The 20,033-nt window shown below is 42.7% G+C and overlaps 1 protein-coding gene across 1 annotated transcript in view; it reads left to right on the top strand.

The window, feature by feature from the left end:
* Window positions 1-5,342: 5,342 nt before the first annotated feature.
* The window catches only part of LOC310784858 (NACHT, LRR and PYD domains-containing protein 3-like), an 83,666-nt gene continuing 68,975 nt past the window's right edge, over window positions 5,343-20,033 (top strand). The window contains exons 1-4 of the mRNA XM_083645894.1: window positions 5,343-5,435; window positions 6,485-6,634; window positions 13,040-13,162; window positions 14,342-14,494. Coding sequence (XP_083502020.1) covers window positions 6,504-6,634; window positions 13,040-13,162; window positions 14,342-14,494 — 407 coding nt within the window. The 5' untranslated portion in view covers window positions 5,343-5,435; window positions 6,485-6,503. The remainder of the gene's footprint in view (window positions 5,436-6,484; window positions 6,635-13,039; window positions 13,163-14,341; window positions 14,495-20,033) is intronic.

Raw genomic sequence — 20,033 nt, 5'->3', positions numbered from 1 at the left:
GGAGGGATAGGCTACAGACTGTCTTTCCGCCGAGAGCGCCTTTCTTGATATCAATCACGAGTTTATGAATGTCTCTGCCTTTTTCAGGTCAATGAATTCTCTCACCTCTCCTCCTCGAGACAATTTAATGGTAGCAGGGTACAGGAGAAAGGCCTGGAAACCGACTTTCCTTGCTTGATTCATCAGCTGGTAACAGGGCGCGCGTTTCTTCCTTGTGTAGGCGCTGTAATCAGCAGCAAAGCGCACAGTAAATCCATCCATTTCCACCGGCGCATCCCGCAAAGCTTTTAATATCAGATCACGGTCTGTGAAACGCAGCAGTTTCATAATCATGATCCGAGGTTTATTTTGCGCACCAGACCGACCAATTCGGTGTGCGCGCATAAACTCAAAAGTGCGACCATCCAGCTTGGGGAACCACTTGTGGATTTGTTTTTGTAGATAATCACTAGCATTATTCCCCTCCGATCCCTCGGGAAGGCCAAAAGCACATAAATGATCTCTTCTGGATCTGTCCTCCAGTTCAGCGATTTTGGCTTCCAAGTTGTACTCGGAGTCACGGCTTTTGGCACAGCTGGTTTCCATGTCCTTAACGCGCGTCTCGAGGGAGGAGAATTCCCCTCGGAGATCTTTAATATCCACATTACATTGCAGCAAGTTGGATTCCATCTTTTCTAGACGGGAGTCCAGCACAGAGAATCGCTCTTTGGATTTTTCTTCTGCTTGAGTAAAATGTTTGGTTAGAGACTCTTCAATAAACTTCATTAGTGAGGCATTGATCTCGGCGTCCTCTGATTCTGAGTCTGCCACACCTGTAACCCCTTTCCTTGATCGTGCTGGCATTCTGATAAAGTAATTAACCCCGTTTGGCAGGGATTAAACGCTCACCGATGAGTATTCACAAAAACATAATTTAAAATAAAGTCAAAATATGGGTTTCCTCATTCTACATTAAAACAAGAAGGAGAGGTTTGGTGCGCGAAGAGCCTACGCTGCCATCTTGTTCACGTCACGTTGCCAAGTATCCATCTATTCACAGTTAGTTATATATACAACTCTAGGCGGCTGTCACGCTCATAGCTAGCAGCTATCCCCTTAGGCGGTAACCGGAGACTGACACGCATGCTCAGTCTCCCCCCGGAAGTGTTCCACAAGCATAGTGTTCCCCTGAATAACACTCCCACACATACGTTCCTATCTGTAGTCGAGACACTACCATTGCTCACCGCTGTATGTGTAACACTGATTCGCTACAATATGCATCAATTTGCATTTTATTCTCAATCATACTATCAGCAATAGAATGTTAACTTAAAGTGTGTGTGTGTGTCTGTGTGTCTATGTGTGTGTGTGTGTGGAGGGGGCGTTCAGCAGGGAGATCAGCAGGGAACTTGCATAACAGTCTACAATATAACTTTTAACACCACATTAGGACTATTTATGTGTCACATGAGCCGTTTTCACACATGCGTACAGGAATATTGCCTGTAAATCAATATCGGCCATTTCCCGGAATTTCCCTTCACACCTGAGGGCTCACATGTGTGGGGTTGGGTGGGGCGGGCACTGCAGAGCGGGTGGGGAGTGACGTGTGCACATGGATGGGGAATCCTCCTTATTTTGGGGGTCGGCAAAACTCCGATGGTGAAATAAGTTCGCTTGTCACACAATAAATCACACTCGTTTGACTTAAGAGGGCATGTATGTTGTATCCTTCACATTCGCTAACCAGTCTTTGAACTGAAATCTTTGAAGAAGTAGGGATCCCTGTCTGAGAGAAATAGCCTGGCTGGTTCGATGTTTATCCGTTCACCTGCATCGCGTTGAATGACTTTTTACAGACTTGCTTCGTTTGATGTGTCCAGGGGGCTTGCCTTCGCTGTCGGCAACGTAAGCAAAATGCTTCCACATTTCGCTTTGTGCATTTGCTTTCTCAACAAGCGTTGGGCGGCTTGCAAGACTCAGAGCTGTCTGTGTCGCTGTCAGGCTGGACTGAAGGACTCTGGCCAGAGTGCGAGCAGAGAGGGGAGGAGGGGAGCACGCCCACACATGAAGTGGCCATGCCGCTCTTCTGACAACCTAGGAACTGGTGAAATGTCCGCGATGACGGGGTCGCGCTTATACCGGAAAACAACTTTCACACATGAAGGCATTAGACCGCTTTCCGGTCATTTACCGGTAAAAAACGCATGTGTGAAAACGGCTATACTGTAAGCCAGGTCAGAAACATTACTCTCCACACAACAGAGTCCAGGTATGAGGGTTATGATCAGAGTTAATTCAGTCATAGGGTTTTTACAACAGTCCCCTCCCTTGCATTTGCAGTAGCCTACTTACAACAATGGATCCCAGCTACCCGGCAGGGACACCCATTCTTGCGTGCACATTTGTCACACGAGCAGGGATCTGGCAAACCTTCAGGTTTTGAGATCACAATCTCAGGGACTTATTGTCCCTTCTTATAAAACCATAAGACTCTGCATTCATTATCAAGGTGGCGTCTCTAAATGGGACTCGGACCCACAGCTGTTGTTGGTAATAAACTCAAAGGATATGTTTCCTTGCATTAGTTGAGTGGTTCTATCAAAGTCCATGGGGGTGGAGCCACGGCTGCTGGTTCTGCTCCAGCTCCTACCCTCGCGTCACCAGGCTCTCTCAAAGGAGAGAGAGCTAGTGTTAGTTGTTAGTGATGTTCATTTTATTTTTGTAGCTACATAGCTAGATAACGCGCATCACACTTATTTACGTTACTAATACGCCCTGTTTTCAGGGCAGAATTCTTTTTTTGGAGCCTTTCCCGCCGTCATCCACCGGATGACGTGGTGTATTTCCGCCGGAAGACATGGAACGAGGGTTTTGGCGCCAGACTATCAAGCTCCAACAGCCGTCTGCCTGAGAACGACTTCCCCAAGCTTCCTGTATGTGAGGCTGCACACAGGAGGTCACTCATCAAGATCGTCTCGACTTACAAAAATCACAAATACATTTTATTTTTTTGTTTTTACTTTGACAATTTTTTGGGGGGGTTTATTGTGTCATTATGACCTATGTTTTCTCTCGTCGATATGAAAATGAGTCCTATTTCAGAAAATAGAGCCAGCAGTTAGAGGAATAAGGCAGCATTTGGAATGTAACTGTAATCACATGGAATGTAACTGTAATCACATGGAATGTCACTGTAATCACATGGAATGTAACTGTAATCACATGAAATGTAACTGTAATCAGATGAAATGTAACTGTAATCACATGGAATGTAACTAATCACATGAAATGTAACTGTAATCACACACATGAAATGTAACTGTAATCAGATGAAATGTAACTGTAATCACATGGAATGTAACTGTAATCACATGAAATGTAACTGTAATCACATGGAATGTAACTGCAATCACATGAAATGTCACTGTAATCACATGGAATGTAACTGTAATCACATGAAATGTAACTGTAATCAGATGAAATGTAACTGTAATCACATGGAATGTAACTGTAATCAGATGAAATGCAACTGTAATCACATGGAATGTAACTGTAATCAGATGAAATGTCACTGTAATCACATGAAATGTAACTGTGATCACATGAAATGGCACTGTAATCACATGAAATGTAACTGTAATCACATGAAATGTAACTATAATCACATGAAATGTAACTAATCACATGAAATGTAACTGTAATCACATGAAATGTCACTGTAATCACATGAAATGTAACTGCAATCACATGAAATTTAACTGTAATCAGATTAAATGTAACTGTAATCACATGAAATGTAACTGTAATCACATGAAATGTAACTGTAATCACACCTGATCTCAGATCTTTTTGTAATCAATTCAGCCCATTGAAAATCAATGAGGCACAGCTAAGCCAATCTGCAGCATTAGAACAGCAGGGCAGGCCTCATCATGAACATGTTTTAGATGTCAGAATCAATTAAATATAGAACAGATTCAGCCTTTCAGTTTGTATCAAAGCATACTGTGCAAAGAAGCTGTGCATTTACTGTAAATGCTTCTAAGCCCATCACCATATCTGCACTGGCTTGATATTAGTTTCTGTTATGAATCCTAAAAGATGTCTTGAACATTGTTTTCTGCCTTTTCATAACAATGTTTTGCCTTTACACAAACCATTATGTTACATTACATACTGTATGTGTAATGTTTGTGTACATATAATGTAACGTAACGTAATGTACTGTAATGTTTACTCAAAGCAGTCACATTTCAAGCAGACCAGCTGACAGAACAGATGTTTCCTGTTTCAGTCTGACCCCTCCTCTCTCTCTCTCTCTCTCTCTCTCTCTCTAGGCTAAATAGGATTCGCGCCTCCGATGTGAAAGTCGTGAACGCGCTTTGGGGGATAATTGTTTTACGCCTTTTGTCCCGTGATGGTAGGTAGTAACAGCGCCGGGTTACCTGGCAACCTGCCTCCATTTGAAAGCGCCGCCGCAGCGAGCCGGAAAAGGTGCGAATGGTCAGCTCATTCATAAAAAAATTACAGGGGAAATCACTTCATGTATCAAGAAATCAAGAAAGTGCAGGAGTGAAAGTAAAAAAAGTAGCCTATACAATCATGACTGCAGGGGCGCCAGGAGGAATGCTCCGTGCGGTTAGGCTTTATGCTCAAACGATGTTGACATTAGTAGGTAAAATTAACGGATATAATAATAAGCTTCAGAGGGCTATAGCTGTCTGTGGCGAGTTGGTCTGAGGATATTCCCTCTCGAAATCAGCTCTGTGCATTCCCTTACAAAAACTACTAACGTTAAGTAGTCGTGCATTTATAGCCTATACTATTCCCCCGACGAACGTTATGCAGACTGCAGCTGTTTGATATGCGGGCGGTCGTGTATCGTTCCAATTTTAGTAGGACACCATATCGATCTGCCCGCCCACCATGCGAGTGCACCTATCCTCCCTGCTCAGCGGACTAGGAGAAGGAGGGAGGTCTTGTTGTTGAATGAATTCGTTCATCATACAGTAGCCTAGGCTACACTAACCTATGAAAATATTCATTTGGGCTAGGAGGAGCAGGAAATCCCTCCGCTCGCCTTTCAATCCGGGAGCAGGGGATTTCACCTGAAAGTACACCACAGCACGGGAATGTGGCCGTGCTGCTTGGCTCTGTGTGAAAGCAATTTCTGTGGCGAGGGCTTTGCGGGACTCCTAAACTACAATTTTTGCGCGATCTGTGTGTGAAAGAGCCTTCTGTCTCCACCCTCAGGGTTCATCATTTCCTGGTTCAGTGTGGCGCAGATTATTATCTCTACCCTAGCTCTCTCTCTCTCTCTCTCTCTCTCTGTCTTCACCCTCAGGGTTCATCATTTCCTGGTTCAGTGTGGCGCAGATTATTTTCTCTCCCCCTGCTTTCTCTCTCTCTCTCTTCTTTGGTGTGATGCAGGTTATTGCCTCCAGCTAAAGGTATTGTAACAGCAGTTTACTGGCAATTTTACTCTACTGACTCTTTAATGAGACTGTTAGCACTTCATTAGATTATTTAGACTAAAACAGCTGTTAAAGTTTTTGTGAAAACCCCAGATTCAAAACAACTTAACGCTCTTTTCCAACATGTTAGTTTTAGTGGTGTTAATGTTCAAATCGTCTAAAAGTAGAAGTAGTTAGTAATTAGTTGTGTTGCTTTGTGCCTGCAGGTTTGAGGGGAAAACTGTAGCAATTTCCTTCAGGAGCTTAGAGGCCTACTACTACGATGCTTTTGACAATTTATGATCAAAAACACAAGTTCAACATTAAAGATGCTTCATCAACAATATTGTGGAACATATATTTTAATGTCTTATATTTACTTAACCAGGTTTCATTGGCTTCGGTTGTCAATTAGGCCTAATGCTACATTCCAGGGGAGACACAATGCTACATTCCAGAGAACTCGGAGGTGAGAATTTGACAGTTGAAAAGTCCCACCTCCGACCCTCAAAGCGTTGCAGCTGCACAACGCTGTTGTGTGTTTGGTGATGTCAGACCATTGATTCTCCATGCAGTCAGTGTAGATACTCCCACCCCAAGTTTACAAGTCAGAACTCCAACTTTGAGTGGTGTTCCAGTGTACTATTTTTTTTGTATTTTATGAAACAGCTACGTTTGTGTTCCACAAGATAATCTTCACAAATGAGGACCACTTTTATTACTTTTATTTACGCTTCGAAAGTCATAAACGTCGTCTTCGTTTGTGAAGATTAATTTGCTGAACTCAAACTTCGCTGTTTCATAAACTTGTGTTACCACAGACCTTTCTTTCATGCATTTACAGTAAGCGAAATCCCCATAAAATCCCATTCACTTTCCCCTTTACTTCCAGACTCATTCTGCATACTGTGTGTGTGTGTGTGTGTGTGTGTGTGTGTGTGTGTGTGTGTGTGTGTGTGTGTGTGTGTGTGTGTGTGTGTGTGTGTGTGTGTGAACATGTGTGTGTCTGTGTGTGTGTCTGTGTGTGTTTTTGTTTCTCCTCTCAGTCTGACTGAAGTCCAGAAGATGAGTAGTGAGGAGGAGGAGGAGGAGAGCAGAGCAGAGTCTCCACTACTCAGCTGTCTGTCTGTGAAGACTGACTGGTCTAAAGACAGACCTCCACTCTTCACTAATGAACCTGGACCTTCTGACACAAGGTAAGAGGACTGTTACACTGGAAGACTGAATGAGGAAATGTTTTTGATAACCTACAGACATTTTATTAATCAAATAAAGCTGGGCCTATGGTCTAATTCTAACTTTAATTGATACATGTTTGCACATACTATCACAACAAGAGAAACTCGTTTATCTAATTAGTTACCATAAACAATTAAAAAGCTACAATGACGGTCTGGAAGTGAGCACAAGCCTGATTGTTCATTCTAGAGTTGCAGAGAATGCTGAGTTTATAAAAGCAGTCCTGCTGTGTGACTCCCTGCAGTTGTGCTCAGTTACCCTTCTGGTGACTCAATCATCCTCTTAGGGCTGCACAGCCCTAACATGGACAAAATCAAATCAAACAATATAACCCAATACCTTGATATCGATATTGTGACAATATTGTATGGATGACTATGGGAGTGGCCACACACTGATCTGTGGTGTCTGTCCGTCTGAGTTAATTTCTCTGTTGTTACAATGTCCAACTTACCAACCAAACTCGTGTCTAGGGGCATATTATCAACATCAACCATTGTAACATGAAATGACAAAGATTACAAGAAGATTAGGGTGTTGACTGTTACTGCCTACTGATCGTAACACTGTTCACTTCCATTCATTTTCAAGACAGCTGTCCGTCTGTCCGTGGAGCACTGATGAAGCGTATGTATCCAGCAAATTTGCATATGTTTTGATGGACAGAAAAGTTCAAGAGGGCTGAACTTTTTCTGGATGGACGTAATGGATGGACAGATAGTCACCGTCCATTTAGCCAATCAGAGTTGAGGAGGCGTTCTCAGAGCGGAAATGGCTGAGCGGAAGTCGCGCCATGACAGCCGCATCCATAAAAATGCTATTTTAGAGCCACAATGCCGTTATAATAGAAATCAAAGCTGCTTCACTTTATGGAAACAGCATGACTCGAACTGGCCGACTGTTACATCAGACTGGTCATCAGTGGCGTTTTATCGCCACATTAGTAACGTAGCACACAGAGCTAACAGCTAGCTAACACCAGCTGTCTTCTTCTCTCGGTTTATAGGCGGGTCACTGACACCTTCAAGGTGCTAGGTTACTTGTACATGCAACTGACACATCTATCCGTTTTAGAATTCAGTGTGGCCACAGCCTATTGGTGCTTTCACAAAATATTTACACAATGATTTTTTTTTTAAGTATTGTTTATTCAGTTTTTAGTTATCAGAGGGGCCTACAGTAAGTGTTTAATGGGATAACACATAATATGCCCTCCGTCCCCAGTCACCCACAACACAACACACACACACCCACACACCCACAACACAACACACACAATCTCCACAAAAATAATATCAGCAAAACATAAAACCAAACACACAAACGGAACCAAACAAAAACAAACACACAGAGCATCTACAGCAGGCAGAAGGTTAACACTGTAAAAATAGGTACAGCAGGAGTATCCAGACACAATAAATACATAAAGACCCACCACATGTCAAGTCCTAAACAGAAATGTCAGTCCATGCCAGTCCGCAGAGACCACTCCGAAGGGCCCGGGCCCTATCCTCTCCAATATAGTCCAGAAAGGGGTTCCAGATTTGAAAAAATTTGAATGGCCTATCCTTAAGCCAAAAGCTGATAGCTTCCAAAGGGAGAAGTTCCATAACACTCTGAATCCACTGTGAAACTGTTACGGCTGAGTCTGAAATCCACTGAAGAAGAACACATCTTCTTGCACTATAAAGAAGCACTTTGAGCAGCTTCAATGAAGAGGAGACAAGGTTTAATGCTGCCGTATGTAGTCCCAGAATGCAGGAGATAGGGTCAAGTGTAATTTTTTTCCCGAATTTGGTATCAACTTCTTTACACACTTTGACCCAGAAGTCATGAATAGCAGGGCAAACAAAAATACAGTGGAAATACATGTATGAGCCTTCAGCGACCTTACATTTATTACAGAATTTAGAGAGAGATGGATTAAACTTGTTACGTTTCACAATTACTTTTTTTGAATAAATAATCATCAGAATATAATGACTAAGGCAAATGCTAGAACAGCTAGATTAGAACACTTTACTGTAATGTAGCCTTTAAATCAGGAAAAGACAACACTTATACCACATCACCATATCAGCATCAGTGTTGGGGTACCATTGCGGCCTAGGAGAACCCTTCACATTTTGCTGCTACACATTGTTGGCAATGAGCCAAAGAATGTCGGAGATGAGTTTTTTCAGGTATTTTGAGATTTTGAGTGATTTGGTTACTTTCATCTCTGTAGTACATCATGGTGAATAATTATTTTCATGAAACATAAAACAAAAGGGAAAGTATTTATTCTTATGGTTTTGGTGGAATGCCACTGTAGAAAATATTATGTTGTGGAATGTTTAAACTCATTCTTCTCACGTTTTACTCTTAGACACATAACAGATTAAAATACTCAATACTTTTGATCTGAGAGAGCTATCTCAGTCATTCAAAAAGTTCAAGTTCAAGTTTAGGGCAATTTGTGTTACATGTAGGGGATATTTTCTCATTTATGGATATATCAAAAAATGAAAGTGTTAAATTGTCTCCATGTGAAGGGTGTTTGCAGGCCATCACACATTACAGCATAACACATCACTGTAATCACATTACATTTGTCTGTAACGAGTAGAGTAAGGTATTACGGTTCCTAAATCCAGTAATCACATTACAGTTACTAAATCAAACACTATGTCATTACTTGCATTACATAAGTTATTCAATTATCAGCTGCAGGATAATTTTTATGGGAAAAAAAATTAAATGTTCGTAACTTTTTCATGCAGGATTGTGCAACACAACAGCTGACTGTTAACACATTCACTGCCAACAACGTGTAAACACGTTTTCAGAATCCAGCTGTTGACTGCCAACAACGTGTTTACACGTTTTTGGCATCGATTTTTTTTTTTTGACGGTGGGTTGTGCATCTAACCCTTTTACATCTCTTATATAATTATTGGAGCCACCGAACGTTTACAACCCATTCCACCGACCCACTAAGTGGCAACAGTGCTCTCCTGGCTAGAGGAAGGAAAGCATTTTTTTTAACTTGTCACGCCATTCTCACCCCAGCCATTCTCATGAAAATTGATGGGGGAAAACGCTTTCTTTTTCGCGCTGATTGCTGGCGATGCGGGATTGCAAATTTACATAATAGATTACAGTTGGAACACACTTTGAAACACGCAGCATAAATATGACCAGAATCGCAAAAGCTTCTCTCAACCAAAACTCCAAGAAGCGAGCAAGTCCATGCCGACTTCCTCAAACAGCGGCCGTGCAGACAGGCACAGGCAGCAGCAAAGCACTTAGACTGTGACGGCCGCTGCAGCCAAGAAGAGGGAGGAGTTGAAGCAACTCTCCATCTCGCTCTCTCCCTCTCTCTCTCTCTCTCGCTCTCTCTCTCTCCCTCCCTCCCTCTCTCTCTCTCTCTCTCTCTCTCCCTCTCCCCCTCTCACTAGGATTAAACCTAGTGCGTCTCCCTCCCGAGAGGGAGGGAGAGAGAGAGAGAGGGAGGGAGAGCGAGAGGGAGGGAGAGAGAGAGAGAGAGAGAGAGAGAGGGAGGGAGAGCGAGGGGAAGGGAGAGAGAGAGAGAGAGAGAGAGAGAGCGAGAGGGGGAGGGAGAGAGAGAGAGAGAGAGAGCCAAAAATGAATGGTTAAAGTGACAGTTCTATCGAATTTCACAAAAAGCCGTTTATCTCTGAATATTTTTTCTGATGCTAAAACCATGCTGTATTCAACTGCTAATGCTTACATAACTACTAACTCTACAAACTAACTCTTTTAGACAGAGAAAGTACACATTCTATTAGTACTTTTGAGATATTGTATGTTCACAAACTCCAAGCAGAAAATAATCCTCGGCTCTCGTAAAATGAGCCACAATCCTCAAAAAACGGCTTGGCAGAAGCTACCTACAGCAAGAAAAAAACGGCTGGCAGTCAATGTGTTAAAAGCAATTAATTACTAGAATGGATGGACTGAAGGGATGGGGAGGAGTGATGATTGGTTAGGTTTAGGTATGAGGAGCGGTGATTGGTTGGTTCAGGCCAATCAGAGACAGTGATCCCTCCGGCTGATCCATTGTAGCACCAACTTTCATAGTAGTGATGTCGTGATCCAAGTCTATTCAACGGCTCTTTGCTATGAACGAAGGGAGCCGAGTCCTACTTGCGAGCACACCACACACACAGGGTAGACCCCCACCCTCTCCCTCTGCTAGCCCGCTGAGCAGGAAGGATATAGGTGCACTTGTTAAATTGCTACCAGCGCATGTGTAACTGGTGGTGGGCAGACTCAGCTTATTGAAACAGGCTACGCTGCAGAGTGTATCTGACGACTTTATAGCAGCGAAGTGTTGCATGAATTGCATTCACGGCAAGGCAACTTTATTTACACAACACATTTCATAGAAGTAAATTCACTGACTAAGCAGGATATGGTGTCACCTTGTGTATTGTTTAGAATGCAGATCATTGAGATTAGGTCTGAAAATACGAGTAACTTAGTGCTGCTGCAGTCCACAGATGTTAAATTAAACTATAGTGGTGGGCAGGAAGTTAACTTGTTTTAACAAGGCCTTTTTGCCCCTGTGAAACATGTTTCGGGGGCATTTTTGATCAATTCCAGGGCAATTTTTCATCAAATGTTGGGCAATACCTTACCGTACTTATTCAGTTAACATTTTTCGACGTGCCAAAGATTCTTGTTTGAAAAATAACTTTCAAAAGCCTTTTTAGCTTGCTATACAACTACCTACTGAATGTTGAATGTCTCAGATTACCAACAATCCTTAACACTGGTGGGGTTTTATTCTGAAAATCCCGGCCGGAGATGTTGTGTACTTGTTGTCGCTAGTTTGACACTGCAGCATGAGCGAGCGAGCTAGTGCAGAAGCCCAGAACCAGTGGGCAAGCCCACCCCCTTCCCTCTGAGGATGCGGAAGTGAATTGAAAAGCTGTAGTTCCTCGAATGGCCACTAGGCATTGGGGGCAGTAGGCATTCCCCCCATGTTAAAATGCCTGACTTTGTAACAGGATTAAACATGTTTCCAGTATGGGGCGAAACACGGGTTTGGCCTATATAGCTAATTTCACCTTTTCATAAAAAACTGTAGGGGGGTACATTTTGATATAACTCGCCCGAGTAAAATGGATGATAGAAAAGGGGGTGATTGACAGATTGCCTGTCCAGTGGTCATGCAGCTTGCCGATCATGGACCAATAGCAGGCGGAGCTGCGGCCCTGGGAAACTCCCATCTCACGTGAGGTGCGGAAGGACTCAACCCATTCCCTCCCACTCTGCTGCCAAAAAAATCAAGGTGACACCCACCATTTGAACTCTGCCAGGAAAACTAAATTTACTGGGATAGATGCGTCCATATTATTTATGTCTATGCCCAGAATGCAGAATTAACTGGAAGAAACCGGTCCAGAGCCCCTTCACTGACACAACTTTTCCAACTCCTGATCTGTGTTTATTGACATACACGTGGATTGTGTTGTTGATATGGAAATGGACAATTTAACGTTCACATTCATCATTCATCCTGTCGTGGAAACCTGTGCATGCAGAATAGATTGACAAATGTCCGGCCACGGTGTGAAAAGCAACATTAGCAGAGAGGGGAAGAGCGTGGTTCAGTTATAACACTATCTATGTTCACCACTATCAATGTTCACCACCTTGCTTTTTATCCTTTCTTCTGTTCTTTTACTTTGTTTTTGTATTTTAACTATTGCATGTCATGTAATGAATATTTTGTCTTGGACCCCAGGAAGACTAGCTGTTGTCTAGGTGGCAGCTAATATGGATCCTTTTAATAAACAAATAAATAAAACTTTTGAGGGGTGGCGATATGCATTGCTGCACATCTCAGGTGATGTTAAGTAATGTAACGAGCAGTCTAACAAAACAATTCTCCGGGGAGTAATATGGTAAAGTAAGGCATTACTTTTTTCTTTTATTTTTTCTTCTTTTTTTAGTAACGACCCCCAACACTGATTACCATATCCAACATCTAAGATGATATCTAGTCTCATATATATTGATATAATATTGATATAAACTTTAAAGTTGGATTGGATTGGATTCATGATAATTCATAAAAATATATGTATACATTTGCCCAGCAGGAATTCATACATTTAAAATATCATCAATTCCATTGTGGACCTCTGGGTAAAGGGAGCGTGGTGGGGTCAAATTCAAACATTTTTGATAGGAAAACTGAATACAACTCTCAAAACTAAGCATGTTGTACTTTTTCAAAATATTGCAGGAATCTCATTTTATATTTCTATTATCTAATACATATATTCAATGATTGATTGTAGGGAAGTCTATAACTAACGATGATATGTATAAAACATTTGTGTTTCCAGTGGTCAGTACCACAGGCAGAGAGCAGAGTCTCCAGTACCCAGCTGTCTGTCGATGAAGACTGACTGGTCTAAAGATGATCCTCCTCCAGACTTCAGTAATGAACCTGGACCTTCTGACACAAGGTAAGATAAACAAATTTACCACGAGAGGGAGGGGGTTGTTGGCTGATTTACCACTGGTACAGGGTTGTGGCACGAGGCGAAGCCGAGTGGCGTGCTATAAACCCTGTACCAGTGGTAAATCAGCCAACAACCCCCGACCTCGTGTGGTAAATTTGTTTTCTACAACAGCTACCAAATAATATAAAAAATACACAATTGTAACATCCAATTCATTTATTTACAATCATTACTGGTTTCAGAATACATTTATCCTTCCGCCACAGAATATAGTTCCATACACAAGATCAATGATTGCACTAAACATTTAGTTGCCTTTGAGCCAAAAAACAACTAACCTATTCCTTAACAGGATTCACAGTTATTGATACATTGCCTGTAAAAGTACAGTTATTTAAACAGTTTTCTAAAGCAGCCCGTTTTGGTGGTGGTGTGTTGATATCTGGTGACGGCAGAGGGCGTTTGTTTGTTTGACAGTCCCAGGTTCGGGGTCCGGGCGCTAGTCCGACCTCCCGTTAGTCCGACATCCCGCTAGTCCGAACTCGTGACAACTCAAGCTCAACCAGTTCTCTCTCCCCAATTTCACCATGTCGTTCTTTGTTCACTTCACCTTCATCTTCATCTAACCACTGCTCAAAACTCAATCCACCCAGTAAATCAAACGTTACTACGAAATCGGACATTTTCTTGTGTTAGAGTTCGGCCATTTCCTTGTTGAAGATTTGCAGACTGCAGGCTAACAGTGGGCGGAGTCAGCACAGGGAACGGAGTCAGCATCAGCGAGCGGAGTGATACTGCGGTTGGAGCCGAACTGTGGGTTGTTGGCGTATTTACCACTGTTGCTAGCCAATCAGAATCCAGTATTCACTCATGCTGTTGTAGAAGGACTGTTATACTACTGTATTAGCCTTGGTGCAAGACTCAGCCTTCATTCTTAATTCTGAGTCATGAAGTAGCACCCCAATATGGCATTGCAGGCTCTGCTAAAATGACCTTAAATCTTCAATATAACATAGCAATCACAATAACACAGTACCTGCTGCACAAGGTTGTTATCTGACGGATCAGGAAATTAGTGTTCCAAAATATTGCGTTGTTTCCAATACCGAGCCCTTTGTGTGTCTGTGCATGTGTGTGTGTGTGTGTGTGTGTGTCTTTGTGTGTTTTTGTTTCTCCTCTCAGTCTGACTGAAGTCCAGAAGATGAGTAGTGAGGAGGAGGAGGAGGAGGAGAGCAGAGCAGCGTCCCCACTACTCAGCTGTCTGTCTGTGAAGACTGACTGGTCTAAAGACAGACCTCCACTCTTCCCTAATGAACCTGGACCTTCTGACACAAGGTAAGAGGACTGTTACACTGGAAGACTGAATGAGGAAATGTTTTTGATAACCTACAGACATTTTATTAATCAAATAAAGCTGGGCCTATTGTCTAATTCTAACTTTAATTGATACATGTTTGCAACATACTATCACAACAAGAGAAACTCATTGCTCTAATTAGTTGTTGTTTTATGCCATAATCAATTAATCTTACAAATAGCTATAAGGACGGTCTGGAAGTGAGCACAAGCCTGATTGTTCATTCTAGAGTTTCAGAGAATGCTGAATTTATAAAAGCAGTCCTGCTGTGTGGCTCCCTGCAGTTGTGCTCAGTTACCCTTCTGTTGACTCAATCATCCTCTTAGGGCTGCACAGCCCTAACATGGACAAAATCATATGTCACAATATAACCCAATACCTTGATATCGATATTGTGACAATATTGTATGGATGACTATGGGAGTGGCCACACTGATCCGTGGTGTCTGTCTGTCTGAGTTCATTTCTCTGTTGTTACGCTGTCAATGTCCAACTTACCAACCAAACTTGTGTCTAGGGGCATATTATCAACATCGACCAGTGTAACATGAATTGACAAAGAATACAAGAAGATTAGGCTGTTGACTGTTGAAAAGTTAGCTGAATTACCTGGTGCAGGTTGACTGGCACTGTCTAGTAGACCACTCTTTCTCCGGGCCGGCTAGTAGCTTGGTCCCTGTTGGTCTCTGTCGTCTGGGAGATGTGAGAGCCGTCCGGGCCTCACTCGTTCATGTACGCCCGACCAAAAGGCAGGACAGAAACATTGCTTTATATTATATCCAAAATAGCTCCTAGCTCCGGTCGTCTTCTCGTGGACTGTCCGCCTTTCTCCGGAACTACTTCCCTCCGGAAGCAAGCAGAAAAAGGTCACCCTGTGCAGTCTCTTAAAGGCACAGGATCATACATCCATCAAATAATTCAGCATTATTCAACGACCAGGCAGCCAGAAATATACATAGGTAAACATTATCATATTTGAGTTGAGGGGATTACTGCCTACTGATCGTAACACTGTTCACTTCTATTCATTTTCAAGACAGCTGTCCGTCTGTCTGTGGAGCACTGATGAAGCGTACATATCCAGCACATTTGCATACGTTTTGATGGACAGAAAAGTTCAAGAGGGCTGAACTTTTCCCGTTTAGCCATTTAGCCAATCAGAGTCGAGAAGGCGTTCTCAGAGTGGAAATGGCCAACACGTTCTCACTCCGACCACGTAGCATATTGACGCTTTGTCCCGTCCCTTATGCGCCACTTGTTACTAACATGGTACCCTTGAGCGACCCATGAAACGACTTGGGCTTTCCGACTAAACTCAATGCAAACCCATAGAAGTCAACTTTGACGCTTATGGCAACTGCGCCCCCATTAGCCTAACTGCTCGCCCATTAGTCAACTGCTCCCCATTAGCGTCTGGGGGGAGTTTAGGTTTAGGCGTGGGAGGTGGGAGAGGTTAGGTTTAGGGTCTGGGGGAGGTTAGGTTTAGGCATGGGGTGGGAGAGGTTAGGGTTAGGGTCTGGGAGAGGTTAGGTTTAGGCATGGGGTGGGAGAGGTTAGGTTTAGGGTTAGGGTCTGGGAGAGGTTAGCTCCTCCAGACGCTAATGGGGAGCAGTTAAGCTAACGGGGGAGCAGTTAGGCTAATGGGGGAGCAGTTGCCATAAGCGTCAAAGATTACTTCCATGGGTTTGCATTGAGTTTAGTCGGAAAGCCCAAGTCGTTTCATGTGTCGCTCAAGGGTACCATGTTAGTAACAAGCGACGCACAAGGGACGGGACAAAGCGTCAATATGCTACGTGCTCGGAGTGAGAACGGGTTGAAATGGCTGAGCGGAAGTCGTGCCATGACAGTTGTCCGCATCCATAAAAATGCTATTTTAGAGCCACGATGCCGTTATAATATCAACAACGAGCAAACAGAAATCAAAGCTGGTTCCCTTTATGGAAAAAGCATGACTCAAACTGGCTGACTGTTACATCAGACTGGTCATCATAGTCCATGGGCCAAACCCCAAAATCTCACATATCGGTACCACTCAAGGGGCAAATTCTAATCATGATTTTTGAACAGGTATATATCCATAGATGATATTTTAGTATGATAGCCTTTGCAGAATGGTAGCTTTGTCACAGTTATCAGCTCATGAAGTTAGCCAGCCCCTACAATAAATTGGATTCTAGGCGCTGATGCATACCCTATCTATGCAGATTTTCAGGACCTTTACTCATGTTCTGTGAGAACATGTTTGACAACATTTTAAAGGGTAGCTTCTTAGCTTTCATTTAAGCTCAGTTGTGAGTCTGTCTGACAAATAAAGAGGTCACATGGGCTCTTCAAAGTGTCAGTGACATTCATTTTTCCACAATTTTCGCCTAAACTATAGTCTTTATTTCAGCACTGTGGCAACTAGGAACATCACAGACACAAACAACAAACAGTGGAATACTCATAGGACTATAAGGATTCAGAAAAGGTATAATGTACCCATACTCTCCCATCGTGAGGGGTGAATTTGGCCCTTAAGGTAGAAGAATGACTTCTCAAGGGAAATGAGCCAGAGCCCTAAATTTAACATATCGGTACCAGCCGGGTGGGCAAATTTTACTTGTGATTTTTTAAATTCATATACATCCCTAGATTATGTTTTTATATGATAAACCTTGATGACTGGTAGCTTATTAGTGCTTATCCCCTCTTAAATTATGGACTGCTGTCGTTCAAAACCAGGAAAATGCCCTCCCTGGAAATCATCTTTCTTTCATTATCCGTTGCCTAGGGTGTGTCTGGACTACTGTTAATATTACATAGATATAGGCAAACTATCCTATGCTATTGTACATACTATACTATACTATACTATACTATACTATACTATACTATACTATACTAGATATATATACTATGCTTGTCTACTAAATTGGCACATTTCACAGTCAAAAACAGAGTAAATTGACACGTTTCTCAGTCAAAAATAGTTTTATTTGTGTTACATTATATGAACAGCTACATGCAAAATGTTTCCAGTCTTTCAGGACAATATTAGGACAATCTACCCTTCCTGAGACACCATGCCACCCACGAGGGCAACACCATCATCGTCATTCACATCTGAGTGTGCTGGTTGGCACATTTTTGTAGTTTGCACAGGTTTGTGCACTTCAGACCATTATTGAGACCTGTGCACAACCTCACACACTTGCAGGAGAGCAACTGCAAAACGGTCTGGTGCTGGGGAACCGCACATCCACTGGATTTCAAGCTGCCCCTCATTGTCTGTGGTCCACCCATGGTCCTTGGGGCTTGATACAGATGGCTGGGTTTGAAGAGACCGTCTACAGATTGCAGTCTGATCGTTTGCATGAATGGAATGCATTAATAGCCAATCCTCAAATGGTGGAAGCTGGCTGGACTCGACCTCCCCACGTCTGGTGCAGAAAAGTTGGTATGCGAGGAGGTTGACATCTGTAATGTGTGTAGAGGGTACATATACATGTGGCACATGATTTCCAGCAGCTTCTTGAAGAGCTCATCAGAGACATCCCAAGCACGGCTGAGCTCAAGGAAGGCTTCTTGATATGTCCTGTCTGTTCAGGGTGCCCACTTTTCTGTGTCCTGCAAATGCGCTGACAGTGTTGCAGCCAGTGAATGTGTGCATGCCAATCAAGGCGCCAGCAATACTATCCCTGCGTGATTTGCATAGTTTGGTGATGTCCAGGAACATTGTCTTGTTCTGTGTTCCACATTTTTGGTACATTGGGCATGGGATGTCCTTGCTCCAACCCAGAGTCAGTAGCAGGACATCTGTGTCTGCCAAGATGATCACTGCCTTGAAGCCAGACTCTGCTACATGGAGAGCATGCATTAGCATGCAGGTGTCAGCTTCTTCCTGAGAGGATTTGAGCTGTGTTACCTCCTCCCATTGGTTCTTGTTGATTTTGAAGCAGACTACTTCACAGGTAACATACAAGGCCTTGTCTTGTAGTTTCGATCTGTGTTTGGGTCCTTTCCATTCCCCAAACAAGAATTTGATCAGACTGGCTTTGCTGGCAGTGCTGTAGAGCAGTTTCCTCCACTGCTGGATGTTGTGGCTGGAATCATGCAGGTTGGCTATATCTGGCGGGGCAACAGTTGCATTTGACAAGCTGACAAACTCATATTGGTCTGGACTGAGTTGATTCACAAAGGAGTTTTCCATGATATCAACAATGGACTGTACTTTAAGGACCATGGGTGGACCACAGATGATGAGGGAGCGCTTGAAATCCAGTGGATGCACGGTTCCCCAGCACCAGGTGCCGTCTTGCAGTTCCTCTGCTGCAAGTGTGTGAGGTCGTGCAAACCACCAGAGTGCACATGTCTCAATAACGGTCTGAAATGCGCAAACCTGTGCAAACTACAAACATGTGCCAACCAACACAGTGAAGAAGAGCTTGCTGCACAGCTGATAGACTCAGATGTGAATGACGATGATGGTGTTGCCCTCGTGGATGACATGGTCTCAGGAAGGGTAGATTGTCCTAATATTGTGTTGAAAGACTGGAAACATTTTGAATGTAGCTGTACATATACCGTAACACAAATAAAACAATTTTTGACTGAAAAGCGTGCCAATTTACTCTCTTTTTGACTGAGAAATGTGCCAATTTAGTAGACAATTAAGTATAGTATATCTATCTAGTATAGTATGTATAGTATCATAGGATAGCATGCCTATATCTAGACATGTCATATTAACAGTTAGTAGTCCAGACACCCCAGGGAGATGATATAATGAAAGAAAGATGATTTCCCATAATTCCCATAAGTCCATAATTTAAGAGGGGTGGTTAAGCACTAATAAGCTACCATGGCCATCAAGGTATATCATATAAAAAGATAATCTAGGGATGAATAGGAATTTAAAAAAATCACAAGTAGAATTTGTCCACCCGGATGGTACCGATATCTTACATTTTGGGTACTGGCCCATTTCCCTCGAGAAGGCATTCTTCTACCAAATTCAAAGGGCCAAATTCACCCCTCACGATGGGAGAGTATGGGTACATTATACCTTTTCTGAATCCTTATAGTCCTATGAGTATTCCAGTGTTTGTTGTTTGTGTCTGTGATGTTCCTAGATGCCACAGTGCTGAAATAAAGGCTATAATCTAGGCGAAAACTGTGGAAAAATGAATGTCACTGACACTTTGAAGAGCCCATGTGACCTCTTTATTTGTCAGACAGACTCATAACTGAGCTTAAAATGAAAGCTAAGAAGCTACCCTTTAAAATGTTGTCAAACATGTTCTCATAGAACATGGGTAAAGGTCCTGAGCCTAAAATAGGATATGCATCAGCACCTAGAATCAAATTTATTGTAGGGGCTGGTTAACTTCATGACCCGATAACTGTGACAAAGCTGCCATTCTGCAAAGTCTATCATACTAAAATATCATCTATGGATATATACCTGTTCAAAAATCATGATTAGAATTTGTCCACTTGAGTGGTACCGATATGTGCAATTTTTGTGTTTGGCCC

This window comes from Poromitra crassiceps, assembly GCF_964638095.1.
Source record: "Poromitra crassiceps genome assembly, chromosome: 11".
Taxonomy (NCBI): Eukaryota; Metazoa; Chordata; class Actinopteri; order Beryciformes; family Melamphaidae; genus Poromitra; species Poromitra crassiceps.
This window is presented reverse-complemented; position numbering and strand designations above follow the sequence as displayed.